At 43.8% G+C, this 16,659-nt stretch overlaps 1 protein-coding gene across 12 annotated transcripts in view; it reads left to right on the top strand.

The window, feature by feature from the left end:
• Positions 1 to 12,381, top strand: part of RC3H1 (ring finger and CCCH-type domains 1) — an 885,277-nt gene extending 872,896 nt beyond the window's left edge. For all 12 annotated transcript variants that reach the window (XM_078641742.1, XM_078641721.1, XM_078641675.1 and 9 more), the window contains one exon: positions 11,872 to 12,381. In XM_078641742.1, the coding sequence (XP_078497868.1) occupies positions 11,872 to 12,022 (151 nt within the window). In that variant the 3' untranslated portion in view covers positions 12,023 to 12,381. The remainder of the gene's footprint in view (positions 1 to 11,871) is intronic.
• The last annotated feature ends 4,278 nt before the right edge of the window (positions 12,382 to 16,659 follow it).

Here is a 16,659-nt window from a genome sequence, read left to right as displayed (position 1 = left end):
TAAGACCAAAGCAACAAAGGTGTAGAAATAAAGTACAAATACTTCAGACAGAAGTTCAGGAAAAAAATAAAGTCTGGTGCAATAGAGGACATACCTTTGTAGGAGGGAAACACAGGTATATTCCATCTACTTTCTAGTTCCAAAATAAGGTATATCTTGAAAGCAATCTTGGACCTGCAGGTTGTGAGCACGTTTATCAAAACTTGTTTTTAAAATAACCCTCTAAGATGTGATACTGTTACTAGAGGAGAAAGACTATTTAGCAATAATAGACGTAAAGGACTCCTACTTTCACATCCCAAAGCACCCTTCATACAGGAAATATTTCCAGTTTGTGAAGATCAGGGTTAAATTATCAACTTAAGGTGGTGTCACTCCGCATACATTCTGTGTTTGCCAAAACGTTAGCAGCAATACTACCTGCAGACAAGTAAATCATATCTACCCTTACCTGGACAATTAACTGGTAACGGTGAACATGTTGGAACAGTGTGACAGTTATTACATTTCTCATGTGCACCCCCTTTGATCTGCTACATGGTTGCTTGTTGAGAGTCCTGACAATCAAGCCTGTTTTCCTCAATGCTATTACATCAGTGTGCCACATGAGTGAACTGCAGGCGCACTTTCAGTACAACTGCCCTACACCACCGGATATCCGTCCTGACGCTCGTAACAAAAGTTGTGACTCCTTTTCACGGCAGCCAGTCAGTTACTCTGACAACATTTTTCACCCTACCTCACACCTGGATAGAAGAGGCTGCAGTTGCTCAACTCTTGAAAGCGGTTTGAGGTTTTACAGTGACCGCACAAAGGATCAACATGTAAGCAATCAATTTTGTGTGAGATCTTCTAGAGTGAAGAAAGGGCAGGCGGTTCAGAAGAGGTCCTTGTCAATGTGGGTAGATCTCTGCACCAAAATCGGTTACACACTGGCCAAGAACCGCATGCCTAAATGTCTCTGGGCTCAGCCCTAAAGAGCCAAGGGTGCCACAATGGTATTTTGGTGAAGCATACCAGTTTTGGACATCTGTAAAGCTGTGCACAAAGCACTACAGTCTTTGACGGTTATGTCTGTTAGAAGGTTCCTTTGCCTGCTTGGTCCTGCAAGCAGTTTTGGTTTGAGTCGACTCCCCAGACCCTCTGCCTTTTTTTAGGTTGAGCCTAGGCAGTTCATGCACTTCTCTACAAGGCATGCTGTATTAGAGTATGGACTTGAAGCTTCGCCCACTCTCCGCCCATATTTTTCATTGGCTTGTGTCATTGTCCTTTGTAAATGCTGGCTTCTGATTCGTTAATAGGATCCCTCCTTAGTACTGCCTTGTCTTCATTTCTAACCTCCCATGAGGACTGGCCCTTTTACTCCTGTTGTTACATGGTATGTCTTCTTTAGTTTGTAAGTATTATTTTCTTTAATAAGTTTCTCCTACTGCAGACACAACATGTTTTCTTGCAACAATCAGCACACCATGCGTGCTTTCACTTTCCAAGCAGCCCGGGACAATGGCAGCAGCTTCTTTAAAATGAAATACGTCTCGCATTACAAAAGTTTCAGCTATTAGCAGTGTAAATGGAAATGACTTTTATGTATGTTAATTATCAAAACCAATAAATAAAAGGCATTGTCATTTGCAATGCCAATAGCTTAAACTCTCCCAAATGTGAGACCTACTGCATTGCAAATGCTTGTTTTTTTTTTTTGGCTATACTTCTATATTTATTGTAAAGGTTAGTAATTAGCGGTTAGAAGCATCCTTTAGAAGACAGTTACATACCTGTGTTAATGCTGTTTCTGGCGGATACTCCCTAGATTCCTCACTGCCCTCCCACCTCCCCATTCTGTAAAGTTGACTCCTGACTATCTTAGTAAGGTCCAAAGTGAAGAATCTGCATGCTGTCATGTACAATTTGCGATGCTTTGTGTCTGATGGCACAGAAGGAAAAAGATTGACAAAACCAACATCTGTGCTGAGAGATAATGCTTACATGCAGCTCCTCTTTCACCTCCAGGGTGGTACGGTGTCACCGCGGAATGACTCACGGTAATGAGAATTATTGACATCTGCTTGACTTTCCTGATGAGATGAGGTAGTGGAGGAAAATCGTAAACCGCTTTTCTTGACCAATTCATCTGTAGTGCATTGCCATGGACTGTAGGTGTGAGTATCTAGAGGCAAAGCCTGGATATTTTGCGTTTTATGCAGTGGCAAACAAGCTGACTGTGAAGAGTCCTCCATTTCTGAAGTATTATTCAACTACCTGGTGATTGATCTCCCAATCTGTAACTATTGATGTATCTTGCTACTCGTAGGCATTTGTTGCAGCATAAAAAACAGGGATGAATATGAAATAGGTCTTCTCAATACTAGTGGTGAAAGATTTTTAGAAGTGTAAATACTTTTTCCTTCACTTGCAGTTCCAGCACCCCAGTCTGTCCTATGTTTGATGCTAACAGACTTAATGAAAATACTTTTTTGAGCCTATGCACAGGATGTTGCTGAAATATCTTGCACTAGCACTTGCACTTGCAATTTTAGATGCAGTCACTTCTGTGAGAAGAGTAAGCAAGTTGCAAACATTAACAGTACAAAAACCATAGTTAACCGTTTGCAAGGTTAAGGTTATGAGTACTCATCCTAGTGTTATCCTTTCATGTTCTCCATGCTGTAATTTCCCTGGCTTTGTCTTCTCCAAAAGTAATGCAGCAGGAAGAACGTTATACATTCTAGATGTTAGAAGAGCGTGATATACTGCATACAAAACCTCAGAAGAACCAAAGTGTTTTTGTTGAATACTTACCACAGGCATTGAGTACAGCGGTGACTTAAGGATACTGTTGCAAATGGATGGTGCAGACTATAGAGCACTGATACCAGTTAGGACATAAGACTTAAGCAGTGAAATGAACAAATCATTCTACCAGGAACAAGGTGAAAACACTAATTCATGGCTAATGCCTCCTTAGAAGATATTTGTAAAGCAGCAACTTAGTCATCAAAGCACCCAGGTGAATTGCTAGGGCAAAGGTATAGACTCACACAAGGAGGCAGCACTGGGACAGTCCGTATCAAGACAGCTTTTTTTTTTTTTGTTCCTCTAACCTTTCAGACCTCCCTCCAAAGGGGAAATGGTACCACAAGGTAATTGATGCACAAAATATAAAAAAAAAAAAAAAAGGAGAGTTAATGCTGCAAAAGTAACCAGTTCTGAACTTTTAATAAGGTTTTTGCAGCTTGAAGCACTTCTAGATTCACAAGCGACCCTTTTACCTCCCCAATGAAAGACGGGAGTGGATTTAGGTGAGAAAAAGAATCTAAAATATCTAAAAAGGAATCTAAAATAGAATCACGTTAGGGGGTGTTGTGGGCTTACATTTGAATTCTGTGAATCATTCAGTCTCCGCTTATGTCGATGCTCACCATAGATTGAAACAGAATTGGCAAAGCCAATAAGTCTCCGCAATGCCCGAGCTCCAAGCTATTGCTGTTATCAGTGTGAATGTATTTTCTCCGTATTTGTTCCCCTAACTGATGTTACTAGGACAGTGTTAGTGTGTTAATGTCAGTGATCTGATAGAGACGTCTAGCTGCAGATTCCTTAACATAGAATATCCCCAGACGTCAGACTGGATCTGGAAAACTTTCCGCAGCAGCACCTCTGCACGCCGGGGGTGGCGCATCATGGCTCCGCCCTGATGTCCTCCACTGACGTGACGTCAACAGAGCCATATATGCCCTCCCGGTGCGCTGACATCAGTTTTCTCCTTTTCCGCGGCCCAATGCGGATCCTGGGAAACCAGCGGTTCCTTGACCTGTTTTTTTGGTCTTCTCGACGCCTTTGACGTCCCGGAACAGTGTGCGATGCCTTTGGGCTTTAAGGGGTGTGAGACCTGTGCATGTCCGATGTCGGTACGGACCCATCTGTATGTGGTGCCACGGGGTGCACCACGACTCCCAGGAGTGCGGCGTCTGTCAGCGGATGAAACCAAAGTCCTTACGGGAGCGCTAGATGAAATTGCTCGCCGCACAGCTGACAAGTCCAGCACCTATGCGTCACGGCTCTCCCTCTCGGAATCGAGCCCACTCCTGAGGTCGTTCCCACAGACGTCGTTCGGAGGGTAAACACAAACGTAAGTCCAGGAGGTCTTCCTCCACAACCGGTGACGTTGGCTCTTGCTCTTCACGCTCCCTGCCGGGAAACGGGCGTCCATCAGACCGAGTCCCCCTTGGAGGTCGTCAACATCCAGACGACTCCACTTTTACTGTCTAGTGGACAGGTTAGTCTCCAACCATCCCCCACATATGGGTTATTCTCACCTCCCCGGATGGCAACTGAGGCCAGTGCTGCCTACGTGTGGGCTATTCATAGGGTAGCAGCTATTCTTTGTTTTCAGCCCACTGTGGTTTCTCTGCCTTCTGATCCTTGGTTTGATCTTCTCCATATGGAGCCGGTTGAATTGGAGCCTTTGCTGCTCCTTTGGGCATCCTTGTTTGACGACATGCTGGGCACGTGGGCTAGGCCTTCCTTGGGTGACCCTGTTGATCGGGCTATAGCTCGTCTACATCGACCTGCACCAAATGATCCACTCTTTCCCTTCACCCTAGGGCTCAGGGCCTATTTGTTCAGGCTGCCTTCGACTTGCAGTCTTCCTCTGTCCTGCCTCTGTTGCCTCCCACCAGCGAGTCTAGGTGGTTAGACGCCTGTGGTCGCCAGCTTTTTGCCTCTGCCAGTGCTGGCATCGGCGCCTTAAATACGGCTTGCGTGTTCGCAATCACCTCCTCTACCCTTTGGGACTTAGTCGAGGCTCTTCTGCCTTCAATTCCAGAAGGCCCGCGGGTAGAATTAATCCGCCTTCTGCATGATGGCAGGGGAAAGGCGCAATTTTCCCAACGATCTTCTCTTGATGCCACTGGCTCGGTGGGATGAGTTCTTGCTCGGTCTGTGGCTATACGCCGCCATGCTTGGCTGCGCGACAGTCGTTTCCCAGATAATGTTCGGGATTCTCCTATGGATTTGCCTTGTAAATGGTGTGGATCTTTTTGATAGCCACGCGGATTCTGCCGTCTCCCACCTCATGTCAGGGCTACCGTGACTCTTACGGCACGCCCCTTTTTGCCTTATAAGTATTCTTTTATTCTGCATAGGCGAAGTTGCCTTGTTGGTTTCTTTTCATACATACATTTCATACAAGTCCCGGTTCTCTGTGTCGCACCCGGATAGTGTAGGCGGTGGTTCCGACATCTCGGTGTTCTTTCTGTGAAAAACGACTGCTGGTTCTGTCTTACCTTTCTGTCCTCTGAATGTGTGCTTTACCCAAGAGGACACCCCTCACAGGGGTAGACACTTCTCCTATATGGGGTATTTATAGGCTTTTCAGTGGCTGCCTTAGCTTTGTACGCTCCTATGGAGTTTTTCACTCCAGTCTTGCTGTGGGCCTCTTTTTTCCTGCTGTTCGGCGCTCCTGTCATTGGCGTCACTCTATAGCACTTTTAATGCAGTTGACTCTGGTTGCCGGTAGTCCCTCTACGCCTCCATGTGGAGTATGGCTTCTGCCTCGGCTGTGTTCCCAGGGTTTTTTTTTAAGTCGCTGTGATGCATTTGCTTTTCATGGCTGCTCTTCGTTTACCAGTCATTCACCGTAGGGCCCTTGTTTTGTTCAATTCTGGCACTGTGCTCACCTCTGACGCCCTGTCCTCGTTTTGCACCAGAGTACAACCACTGTGTGGCACGCTTCTATATGTTGGCGTAACCTGGAAAAGCACCCTGGTATACTTGCTATCATAGGGTGTTTGTGTTGTTTCTTCCACTGCTGTGGCGCTGGGTCTCCCCTCCATAGGTTCGGGTGACAGTTTTTCGTACTTCAGCCCTTACTGGGTCTGTCTTTAAAGGTGGCGGCTTAGCCCTGTACCTCTTTATTGTACATTGCCTTGTGCCCTCGTTTTCTGGGCACGTTCCCAACAGGAGTATTTTACACATTTCCTGCTGCTTTCCGCACAGGTGTTTTCTACACTTCTGCTTGGATTCCTGCTGTCACCACTCTCCAGGGGAGTGTTCTCTTTCGGAAACTTGCTTTTTAGACTCCTGAAGCATTCGGTTGGTCCTGAATGTTTCCAGTTGTCGTGTCTAGCTTAGTCTCCTCCTCTCTCTTGCGGGGTAACGTTGCTCTTCCCAGGCAAGAGGCTACTGTCACTTACTGGTCTGGACATTATTCTGTCCTCTTCTGCTTCCTCATGACTGTTGGTACTTTTCACGTACCCTAGTCTTATTGTGTGACCCTTCATTTTTAAGCTTATTTCTTTTGCCTCTATATCGGCTATGCTGTTACACAGCAAAATCGTGCAATGTTTCTTCATTTGGTGTCTGCGGTCATTGACCTTTAAGTGGGTGTCCAGCTTGCCTGGTGCCCCTTTTTTGCCAGTTGTCTGCTGGCTATGGCGTCTCTCGCCTCAGGGCTGCTCATGGGCCCCTACAGAAGGGTTCTTGTTATACTTAGTGTGGTTCAACCGTCCACACAGTATGCTCCTGTTTCATCCAGTCTTCCACTTGGCTATCTTTCTACTGTACTCCTGTTTTGTGTGCTTCTGCTGGTTGCCGTCAGCCCTTTCACATGCCTGGGCCCGGAGTGATTCTTCAAAGGCATGTCTTCTGTTACTAGTACTACTGGCACTCTCTGACCATGGATCGGCATCCTGTCAATACTGTCCCATGTATTTGGCTGGTACAGGATTCCACAGTGCTTTTTTCCACTGTTGTACATAGTCGACCGGTATATGTTGACTGTCATACCAGTTGTCTTCCCTCTGGTGTTTTATTTACGGTCAGCGTGTCAGATCCTGCGGATCCATCTGACCATGGGTTCAGTTTCACTTCTTGCGAGGTCATGAAACTTTCCCTTTTAAACCAACATAGCTGGCATATGTTTTATTCCTCTCACCCAGTGTATATACGTGTATATATTTCGTGCTGCCCTTTGACGGCTTGTGGAGCCTTTGCCTCCCACTGTTGTTTGCTCTTTCTGAGCGTCATGGTCTGGTGTGGCGGCGCTGGTTTGCGGTCCCCACCGTGGGTCGTCACCTTGTTGACTGCTACGTTGCCTCGGCAACTTATTGGGGTACAATCGCAGGCCCGTCTCCTCTATGGGTATGGCTTTGGTATCTATTCTAAGTTGAGGAATCTGCGGCTAGACGTCTCTATCAGATGAACGAGTTACTTACTTTCGGTAACGATGTATCTGGTAGAGCCATAGTCTAGTTGCAGATTCCTTAACGCCCGTCCGTCCTCCCTGTTCTGCGAGGACCTTTTCAGGTTGGGCTTTCTACACTCGCCTCCCTCCGGGTGGCTTGACCCTTCTGCAGGGTGATGTTTTCCCTTCACTCCGACACAAAATGCTTCATTCTGTATTCATTGCTTTACTCTGCCCATTCTCGTGATTGGACGGTATGCTATTGTCGTGTATCCTTTCCAACCCTACGCCCTGGGTTGTACAGTGTGGAATCTATCCATGTTTTTCCAACCCCCCGCTCTCCCCTTCTCTATCACATTTTTATAGGTCTCTTTTTGGGGATACAGCGTCTCTTTCTGGTGTCGTCTTGTGGTCAGTTGTTCTTGCTCCTGTGTTCCAGATTTCTTGTCCTTCCCGGTGATACATTATGGTTGTGGGCTTTCTGTTATTTTGCTGTGATGTTGTTTATATCTTCGTCTACCTCCAGGGGTGATTGGCCTTCCTTTTGCGGGGTTTCTTCTCCCTGTACTAGGTTCCAATATACAGTGCCTGGCACTGTCCTTTGTTGTGCTGTGTTTCACCATTCCATGTCTTTTCCTTTTTCATCATTTTCCACACTGTTCCCATATTCTCACGGATTTTGGTGGTGGCTCCGCGTTGTGGCGCGGGAAAAGTTTCTCCAACGAAAACTGACGCCAGCGCGCCGGTAGGGGCATATATGGCTCCGCTGACATCACATCAGGGCGAAGCCGTGCGGCGCGCAGAGTTGCTGCTGCGGAAAGTTTTCCGGATCCAGTCTGACGCCTGTGGATATTCTAAGTTAAGGAATCTAAGTTAAGGAATCTGCGGCTAGACTATGTCTCTACCCTGATACATTGTTGCCAAAGGTAAATAACTCGTTCTTTGATGGTGTGAGAGCGCCCACGAGCAAAATCAAAAGAAGACATGAGTGACAAGTGAGAAAAGAAGACTTGACAAAATAAAAAAAGATAAGCATAGAAAATAAATATTTGCAATTTTGTGTGTCATGCTGCAATTGTATCTGTCCTTCTGGACACATTTTTTCCAGTCACGTTCCTTCTGCTTGCATGGCACTAAAAGTTAAAAAGAACAAAATAGTACCTCGATCACATAGGGAGCAGCGGGCGGGCACTGATTAAGTTGAATCAAATAGTACCATGTCCCTACTTTTACAGAGGCATGCATTTTTGTAAGCACAACAAAAATATTTGGGTTTATGAAATATTCTTTTGAATATTTGCAAAAGTAATAAACACAGTAGTAAAAATCTGTGTACATTAAAGATGTCAAGTATGAATGTGAACGTTAAAGCACATGTATACAATGGGTAGCGCTATTATACTTAGTATCTGAAGTAGGCAGGATATAAATGGACTGATATTAGTTGAATTGTTATTTATTGTAAGTGATGAATAGAAACAGTGTGCCCAGTTTAAACCGCAAACCTGAAAGTTCAGCATTGAGTTAAAGCTTCTATGGTTAAGAGGGAGCAGAATTAAGGTCCTTCTTCCTTTGGCTTTTACCAACATTCTACAGTAATTCATCTTCGTAGCACTTTTAAAACCAATATGGATAAAATGTGGTTTTCTGCAAATGGCATGAGAAGCACAGTGGGTCCTCCCTTGCTGAACATTGTGTGATTTTCGGCAGAGTGCTTTCACTCCTCGTGCCTCTACTCTTCCTAACTTCAGTGTGGGAGTGCTGAAGGCAATTTGTTTTGCAGTTTCCAAAAACAGTCAATCGACATAATTTTATTAACTGTTACTGAAAATACTCAGCAGTACTGGGATTCATATTTGTAATCTGCAGATTAGAAACACCTTGGTTAAAAAGAATAATTAAATAACTTCCCCTTCTTAGCACTTAAAAACGTGCATTGCCTGCGCCATAGCATTTTTTGGGGGGGGGGGGGGGATTAAGCACAATGAAGGAGGTGCGGGGGAGGAGAGAGCATCAGATGAGGGCAGAGGGAGGGATGAAGAATAAGTAGTATAAGTATACATGTAAAGAGTGAGTCAAACATCACATCTCTCCCCCTTCTTCACTGGTAGAGTCAGATTTAACTAGGATAAGAATGGAGATTTTAAATAGCAGCAGTTCAGAGAGCTAGAAATAAATTGTGTGGATCTGGTGCTAGCACTTTTCGGGGGGGAAAGATAGGCTGATGGTGACCCATTCTACGTACCGCGCATTCTCCAAATGAGCTGTTGGGCTAAAGACAGAGCAAGATTAAGAAAGCAAGTGACATCACATACAAGCATTGGATGACAAGTTCCGACAAGAGGTGGTGAGTTTTGTGTGTCTCAGGTGGACACCTGAGACATGAGGGGCGTTTGTGAATGAAGGGAAATGGGTTGAGCAATGCCTCTACCTGTCTGTAATGAAAAGTGCAGGTAGAAGCGGATTGTGCAATGCTAGGACTAGGTGGCATTTCGAAAAAGCTTTCGGTCTGTCGGGAAAGCATGGATTAGGTCTGCCTGTGGGATGGTAGTGCAGTTTGGAGGAAGTCCAGTTCCTTTAGGTAAAGGGTATTTGTAGTCAACCCGGTATCTGATCCTAGCCCACTTGTGTATCTGTAAGGACACAAACTGTTTTGATGTGTCTGTGTGGCAGGGCGCATTGTGCTGTGGTAGCTTGCTCTGTACTTGCCACATCGAGGCGAGGGTCTGCAAGTTGCAGCGAATATTGCAGCATCTGCCATTTCTTGCTTTTCATTGAGCAGTCTGGATTAGTGTGGTTTGACTAGTTGGTGCACAACGGGAAGTTAAATTGCAGGTGTGGAAAAAAATAGAATGTACAAGAGGCTGGAGGAAGCATTAGAAAAAGAGGTTAATTAAAGGACCTCAATGGCACAGGATAGAACAGGCTCCAGTGTTCATAACTCTTCCTGGTGATAGCAGCTCGCTAGCTGTGACAGACAACAGTGACAAGCAACAAATAGCTCATATTTGAGGTTATTATGCAAGGCATCGGAGTAGTTAAAGCACACACAGCTGGAGAGCAGACAAAACAAGCATTGGAAGGAAGGCGAGCACAGACCGAAGAAACCTTTCATGGCGACTGGTCCTTTTACTTGGCTTGTTAGACGGTGTGCGTTATAAGTAGGTGAGCACTATTTCGTTTATTGCTGACAAATGTGGGTAATGGTAGCTGCATTTTTGTTGTATTTGCAGCACGCTCACACAGGACAATGGTGGCCGCTTTCGTATTGAGCACCATGCCGCTCTATAAAAGTACCTGCCCCCTACCGCCACAGTACAATGGCGACACGTTTAAAAAAAAATTATAATTTTAAGAACTCTGCGCCTGCTTCAGGGACTCTGCGCTTTCTTTTACCTTTATTTTTTTAATATAAACTTGCATGCTGAGCGCGGCACCCGCTTTAAGGACTCCCTCAGTTTCCTTTAAAAAAAAATAACTACTAGTGAGCACGACACCTGCTTCAGGGACACTGCGCTGTTTCTTTTTTTTTTTACCTTTACTCTCTAGCGTAACGCCCACTTCAGGGACACTGCGCTGTTTTTTTATTTTTTTTATTTATTAAACTTCACTGGCGCCTGCTTCAGGGACACCAAGCTCTGTTTTTTTTGTTGTTTTTTTTTTTTTTTTACTTTAATGATGAGTGCAGTTCCCGATTAACAGACACCTCGCTCTGTAATACAGTAGGTCTCGCTTTTGGTGAAATTTGACCTAGTGGTATTGTAAATGGCAATGCCTTTTAATAATATAAAAGGTATTGCCATTTACAATGCCATAGATCAAAATCTCGCAATTGCGAGACCTATTGCATTGTAAATGCTTGTTTGCAGTGCAGGTGGTGTTAGCTAAAAAATGTCTGTCTATTCATGTGTGATTCCGTAATTTAGGAGATCTGTTACTAAATCTGCATTTTCTTGAGAGGAAATTCAAAAGAGAAAAACTTCCAAAACAGCTTGGCTTATGACCACCTACAATCTTATTTGCAGTACTAGTTATCGCAGGTATGCCTCCTGAGGAAAATCAGAAGCAAAGAATAAGTTTAAAGAGCAAAATGAAAAAAAAAATTGTCACTACTCTTTAAATTAGAGCAATTTTAACTAGTTTAGAGGAAGACAATATTTGGGCAAAACACACTGATGGATGTTTCAGTCACTTGTATTGTATAAAATCTGAAAAACGTATCTGCAATACTTACCAATTCTCCTCCTAAGTCTAGTGATAAATCAGTATTTTCTAATTCTGCTTTAAGTAAGCAAGTTCAGAAAAACGCACCACAGGTTGTAGAATTGGTGTAATTAAAAAGATCACACGTTCTGCGTGTAGATATGTTTAAAGGTAAAGCTGATGAGATACGAAATTTAATTATGGGATATTTCTGCTAGAACATGCCTTTATTCATTAATTTAACATCGGCTACAGTGTCTCTTTAGACTGTCTCGCAGGTGTTAACCTGAAGCTTAACTTCAAGTTAAAGAAGTATTACCTCCTTCCCTCATGCACACACCACAAGCACGTGAAAAAATAGTGCGGTTTTTACATTACATTATATAGTTGATGCGATGCAGAGAATCCCCCTTTTAATATGTTTATTTTGCTATATACCATTTGGCTAAATGTGTTTGTTCTTTGCCTCCTTCTATTCCCTACAGCGACGTGCCGAATGGCTCTGCCTTGGCACAGGAGAACATCGGACTCCTGTCGAGCAAGACTGCTTCACTGAGCCTCTCCGAAGACACCGAGGCTGGTGGTGACAACGGTGACTCCCTAAGAACAGGAGCTGCTTCCAGTTCCAGCCTCTAGAAAGAATTTGAAAAGGGGTGAAGAAGCGCACGTTCTTGAACCCTTTCCCACGCCGCACCCCAGAATCCCCGTTTTGGAAGGGTGGAGGGGTGAAATGGTAGATTTGGGGTGGGTATGTAGGACGTGCAAGCCGCTTATTGGGAGTAAGAGAGTAAACAATATTCCCCTGTTGGGGATTGTGTCCATCCTCTCCACATAGGTTACGCATCCCAGTGGCTTAAGGAGATTAAAAAAAACGTAATGTGCATAAGAACAAACACCACTAAAAGCAGATACCCCCTGCACATAGCTACTTTCACATTAACACGTTTTTTTTAATTAAAAATGCTATCTATTTAAAAAAAAAGTTAAAAAACAAAGGATACGATAAAAAAAATAAGCAGTATCTGCGAGCAATTCAAAATTAAATTAGTTTTTGTTCTGTGAATGAACTTTATTTTAATAACTTTGGACGCCTTGAATCTAGGGCTATAAAAAAACAAAACAGAAAAACCGGAAGATATTATATATATATACACTGTTTGATTAATTGTCTGATCTTAATGAGGTAGATTTTTTTCTCTCTCTTTTTATTTTTTTGATGTTATTACATATCCAGTGGTATATAATCCATCCATTCTCTGTAGTCCCTTCTCTTCCTCTCTGGTCTTCCCTTCCTCTCTTAGCCTTGCTGAAAAGACAGCAGGGTCAAAGAGGCTTTCATGAGAATTTGGGAATAGCTGTGCAGCGTCTCGCTGTTTGGGGATTTTACAGTACCCCTTCTCTTTTTCTCTTTCTTGCTGCAACTCGTCCGTACCATCTTCTCTTTCCCCGCCACTTCTGTTAGTGTGGCACTCAGGACACCTGCCAAGCTTCACATACCAAATGTGAGCTGGTCTCGGTCTATCCCCTGCTGGTAGGAGGGCGCGCAAAACTTAAGCATAAGAGCCTTGGAGGCCCTGTGGACCTCCATTCACAGAGGACACCTATTTAATGTTCAATGTTCTATACAATAAGGATACAGTTTCGTTTTAGAAAAGATAAACCTGTCCTGTCCCTGTTGTGTTTCTATGCTGTAGACCGTTGTGGCAGGCCCTTGATTTGGGAAAGAACCAGTTTGATTCCCCTTCAGTTTATAGAAGGTGGAGTACCTGAAGCTGGCATTTTCTCCCACTGTTGAGCTGTTGGCGCGCCCCATAATGTTGACACAGTTTTAATACAGTTGATGTTACATATGCACTTCTTGTCTTGGAGCTCTTCACCCTCCTCTCCCCTCTCATTCTCCCTCCCACCCGGTGTTAGTTAAGATGCAACTCCCGTGATCTGTTTAGTTACCTGTGATTTCATTGCACACATTTGGAGTTGTGGGTGAGGAGAAATTTAGAAGTTCATCTTAGTGCGACCAGGCCATCTTTTACTCTTCCCCTTGAATGTCGTTGGGCAGATGGGAAGGCAGCAGCAATTGTGTGATCGGTAGCTGATTTACCTTCCATCTGCAGTGAATATGCTGAAGCAGATAACGTGTGGCAGGATGGCTGACTCAACGGAAGTAAATTCTCTGAGACATCACATCCTGGGACACGTGTAAAAAATAGTAGTGAACGTACAGAGAGGAGAGAGGTGGATGTTATTTTCGCTCTTGAGGTTCTACTTATTTAGCCTTTGAGGCGAGGGTAAGAGGTTCAGAGCATGGCAGTCTTTCCCAAAGAGATTCCACATTTTGGCTTGTCATTTTCAACTAGACTAGTTCACAGTGGGACTTGGAACACACCCATATGCTCCTCATGGATTAACGTGTACCTCCTGTTTTTTCCTTGCGTATCTCCAAAGGCACTGACAGTGGAATGGGTCTGTGTCGCTCTGGTTGTGTAAAGTGAGATTCAGTCGTGTTTCTTTTGTTGCTTCTTTTTCACCCTCTTAATCTTGCTGAAGTCATGTGCATCTAAGCACAACCTTTTATGACTGCAACATTTATCGTAGAAATTCTTGGGGCATCATCGAATCGAAAGAGAGATGGAGCAGGGACCCCGCTATTACCTACCAGTAGGAGAATCCGCACCGAACGCACTTTGTATGTTGCGTTTTCATTTTTAGCGGTTCGCCAATCCGCGCTTATACTGTTTCACATTGAATTTAATTATGGCCTACAGACCTCACTGGTCAAGCATTTAAAAATATACCTATATTGGCTTGGGATTCGAGCTTATATTTTTGTTTTATTATTTAAATTGAAAAAATGTGTCTGTGTGTTTATACGTATATATATGATTTTTTATATATATACACCTCTATGTATTCCGTGTGTTTTTAAAGAAGCAAAAATTCTGGCAGCAAGCTGGAGTTGTCTGGCTTGGAGGAGACTGAAGTTTTTTCTTTTTATTCTTTTTGTCAGGGACTGATGTTTGCGAAGGCTTTGCCTTTCCCTTTTTCCAAGTGCCAGCTCCCTTTTGCCACCAAGAAGTCAGCACAGTTTTAATGCTGCTGATACTTTGGCTAGGGCTGTTAAGTTCCTCGGTCGTAGTGCTGGTTGGATTGTGTCCCCCACATCCCTCCTACTTTGACCTCACTTCCTTCTCTATTCCTTTGCTAAATCGAGTGCTTGAGGTCTGTACGACAGACCTTTAGATTTTTGTTGTCTTGAATGTGGGTACTGCATTTCCCCCTCAAAGGCCCATGCTGGTTATCTGCGTTTCACCCCTCTGCTTTCTCTTTGCAGCCTTGAATGCAAGTCTTGAGAACTGCCTCCTATTTATGTCCCCGATGCATGCAGGAGCTAAATTGTCCACTTCTTACGTGCTGCTCAGTCACTCTTTTTGTGACACCCCAATCTTTTCCCCACTGTCTTATCTGCAGAAGACTACATTCCCTGTTTACAAGTTATAAAACAAGTGCTTGCAGCTGAGGGCCTTTTGATTTCTTCAGAATATGAAAAAAAACATGCCTCTAATTTCTGTACGCTGAAAATACAATTTACTAAACACATTTGAATGGGTAAAGTGTTAGTTTGAACAGAATAATCAGAGCACTCAGTAAGCATGGAAAGATGATCTTCTGCTTCACCACTCCTCATAAGCAAGGAAAGAGGATGGTGAGTCTTTATATGTTGGCAATATCGAGCACACTTGAAAAATAGAAGATATGCTGACCAAATGGGAGGGGGGGGCGTTGCCTTCTTACCTCGTCTTAATACCACAACTTTAAAAGTTACTACTAAGATGTAAAGCTATTTTAGCACACATTCATAATGGTGACGATGTTTCCCTTTTTAGCTTTTCAGTTAATATTCTTCAGGAATTGACTGCTTTGTACGGAAATACTATCTAAAGACTGGTCTCAGTTCTTGCGGGCCCTTTTAGAACACCAGTTAATGTTCAACATCTTAGCTTCATCTTCCTTAATCTCTTCGATTGGTTGTGCTCCAAGTTCTTCCACACGTTTTATGAACAGTTGTATCACTGTTGCGACCTCTTGCCCATAGGTCTGGCAGGCTTTGCTCCTGATAGTTTGACAGTTTGTGCAAAATGGAGGGGAAAGAAAGCTGTTCTGCAGCTGCTGTTCTAGCTCGACCGCAAAGCTTTGGAGTAAGGTCCTGAAAGGTTCTACTGTGATCCATTAGTACTCTCCAACATAGTTGTGGCATGCATGTAATCTTTGCATATTTCTGAAATGCAGCTTCCACCCTTTTTCATCCTAAAACGTAACTACATATCTGAAAGAGATGCTAGTTGGATAAGCATTGGTTTAAATAGCTAAGAGTCATTATGATAAAAGTCCAATGTGGTGTTCCTCAACGGCATCTGTCGAAGAGCTGTTAAGGATGATTTCCTTGTGCTTAAACTGAAACAAGATTACCCGTTTTCAAGCAAAGATCCAACAGGTGTCCATAATATGCCTGCTGGTCATCATCAGAAATGTATTTTTTGAGCTACAACTAGCGGTCATTCTTTGGGCTCCGTTAGTCCCTTTTGCCCCACTCTTAAAGTAATTTGATCATCTACCTTCCAGAGAGGCAAGGAAACTATTGATTCAGACTTGATTGCCTGCTTGGCTATTGAGGATCGAAATTACTATACCAGCATTGCTTGTCTTTTACAGCCCACTGTGCTTCCTGACCTGCAAGAATATTAGAAATTTCACATGACATAAGCCATACAGATATGAGATGTGGTTGTGTGCCCCTTCCAGCGTTTAGGGCGCAAATAGCAGGTTAAGAGTGGTGCAATTGTTTCAATTCAAGTAAACCTACAATTACAATTTTTCAATGGAGAAGAATCTTGCGCTCATTCGAAATGTTTCTGGTAGTGGTAAAGCTCCAGTCATCTTGAAGCATATTCATTACATAACTTGGTTGCTACTCCTCCTAAAACAGTGAAGGGTACGCAGAGATGCTAATCATTTTATGCACTCCTTCATCTACGCAAAATAAAGGCTTCACTACCTCAGAGCATCTGCCCCCATGGAACCAAAAACTCTTTACTTGTTCAGAACAGCTACATAGTCATGAAGTCCCAATCTCTCCATTGGGTTGTCGTTAGATTCTGATGCATCTCTTCAGATACCAGGAGATAAATGCAGAAAAAGTCATGAGGTAGACCTGGTGTCATATGTAATTAACCTACCATTCTTGCTGTCGCAGAGCAGTTGCCCACTCAGAGCAT

Source organism: Lissotriton helveticus, chromosome 1_1, assembly GCF_964261635.1.
Source record: "Lissotriton helveticus chromosome 1_1, aLisHel1.1, whole genome shotgun sequence".
Classification (NCBI taxonomy): domain Eukaryota; kingdom Metazoa; phylum Chordata; class Amphibia; order Caudata; family Salamandridae; genus Lissotriton; species Lissotriton helveticus.
The sequence above is the reverse complement of the archived record's forward strand: the minus strand, read 5'-3'. Positions and strand labels throughout refer to the sequence as shown.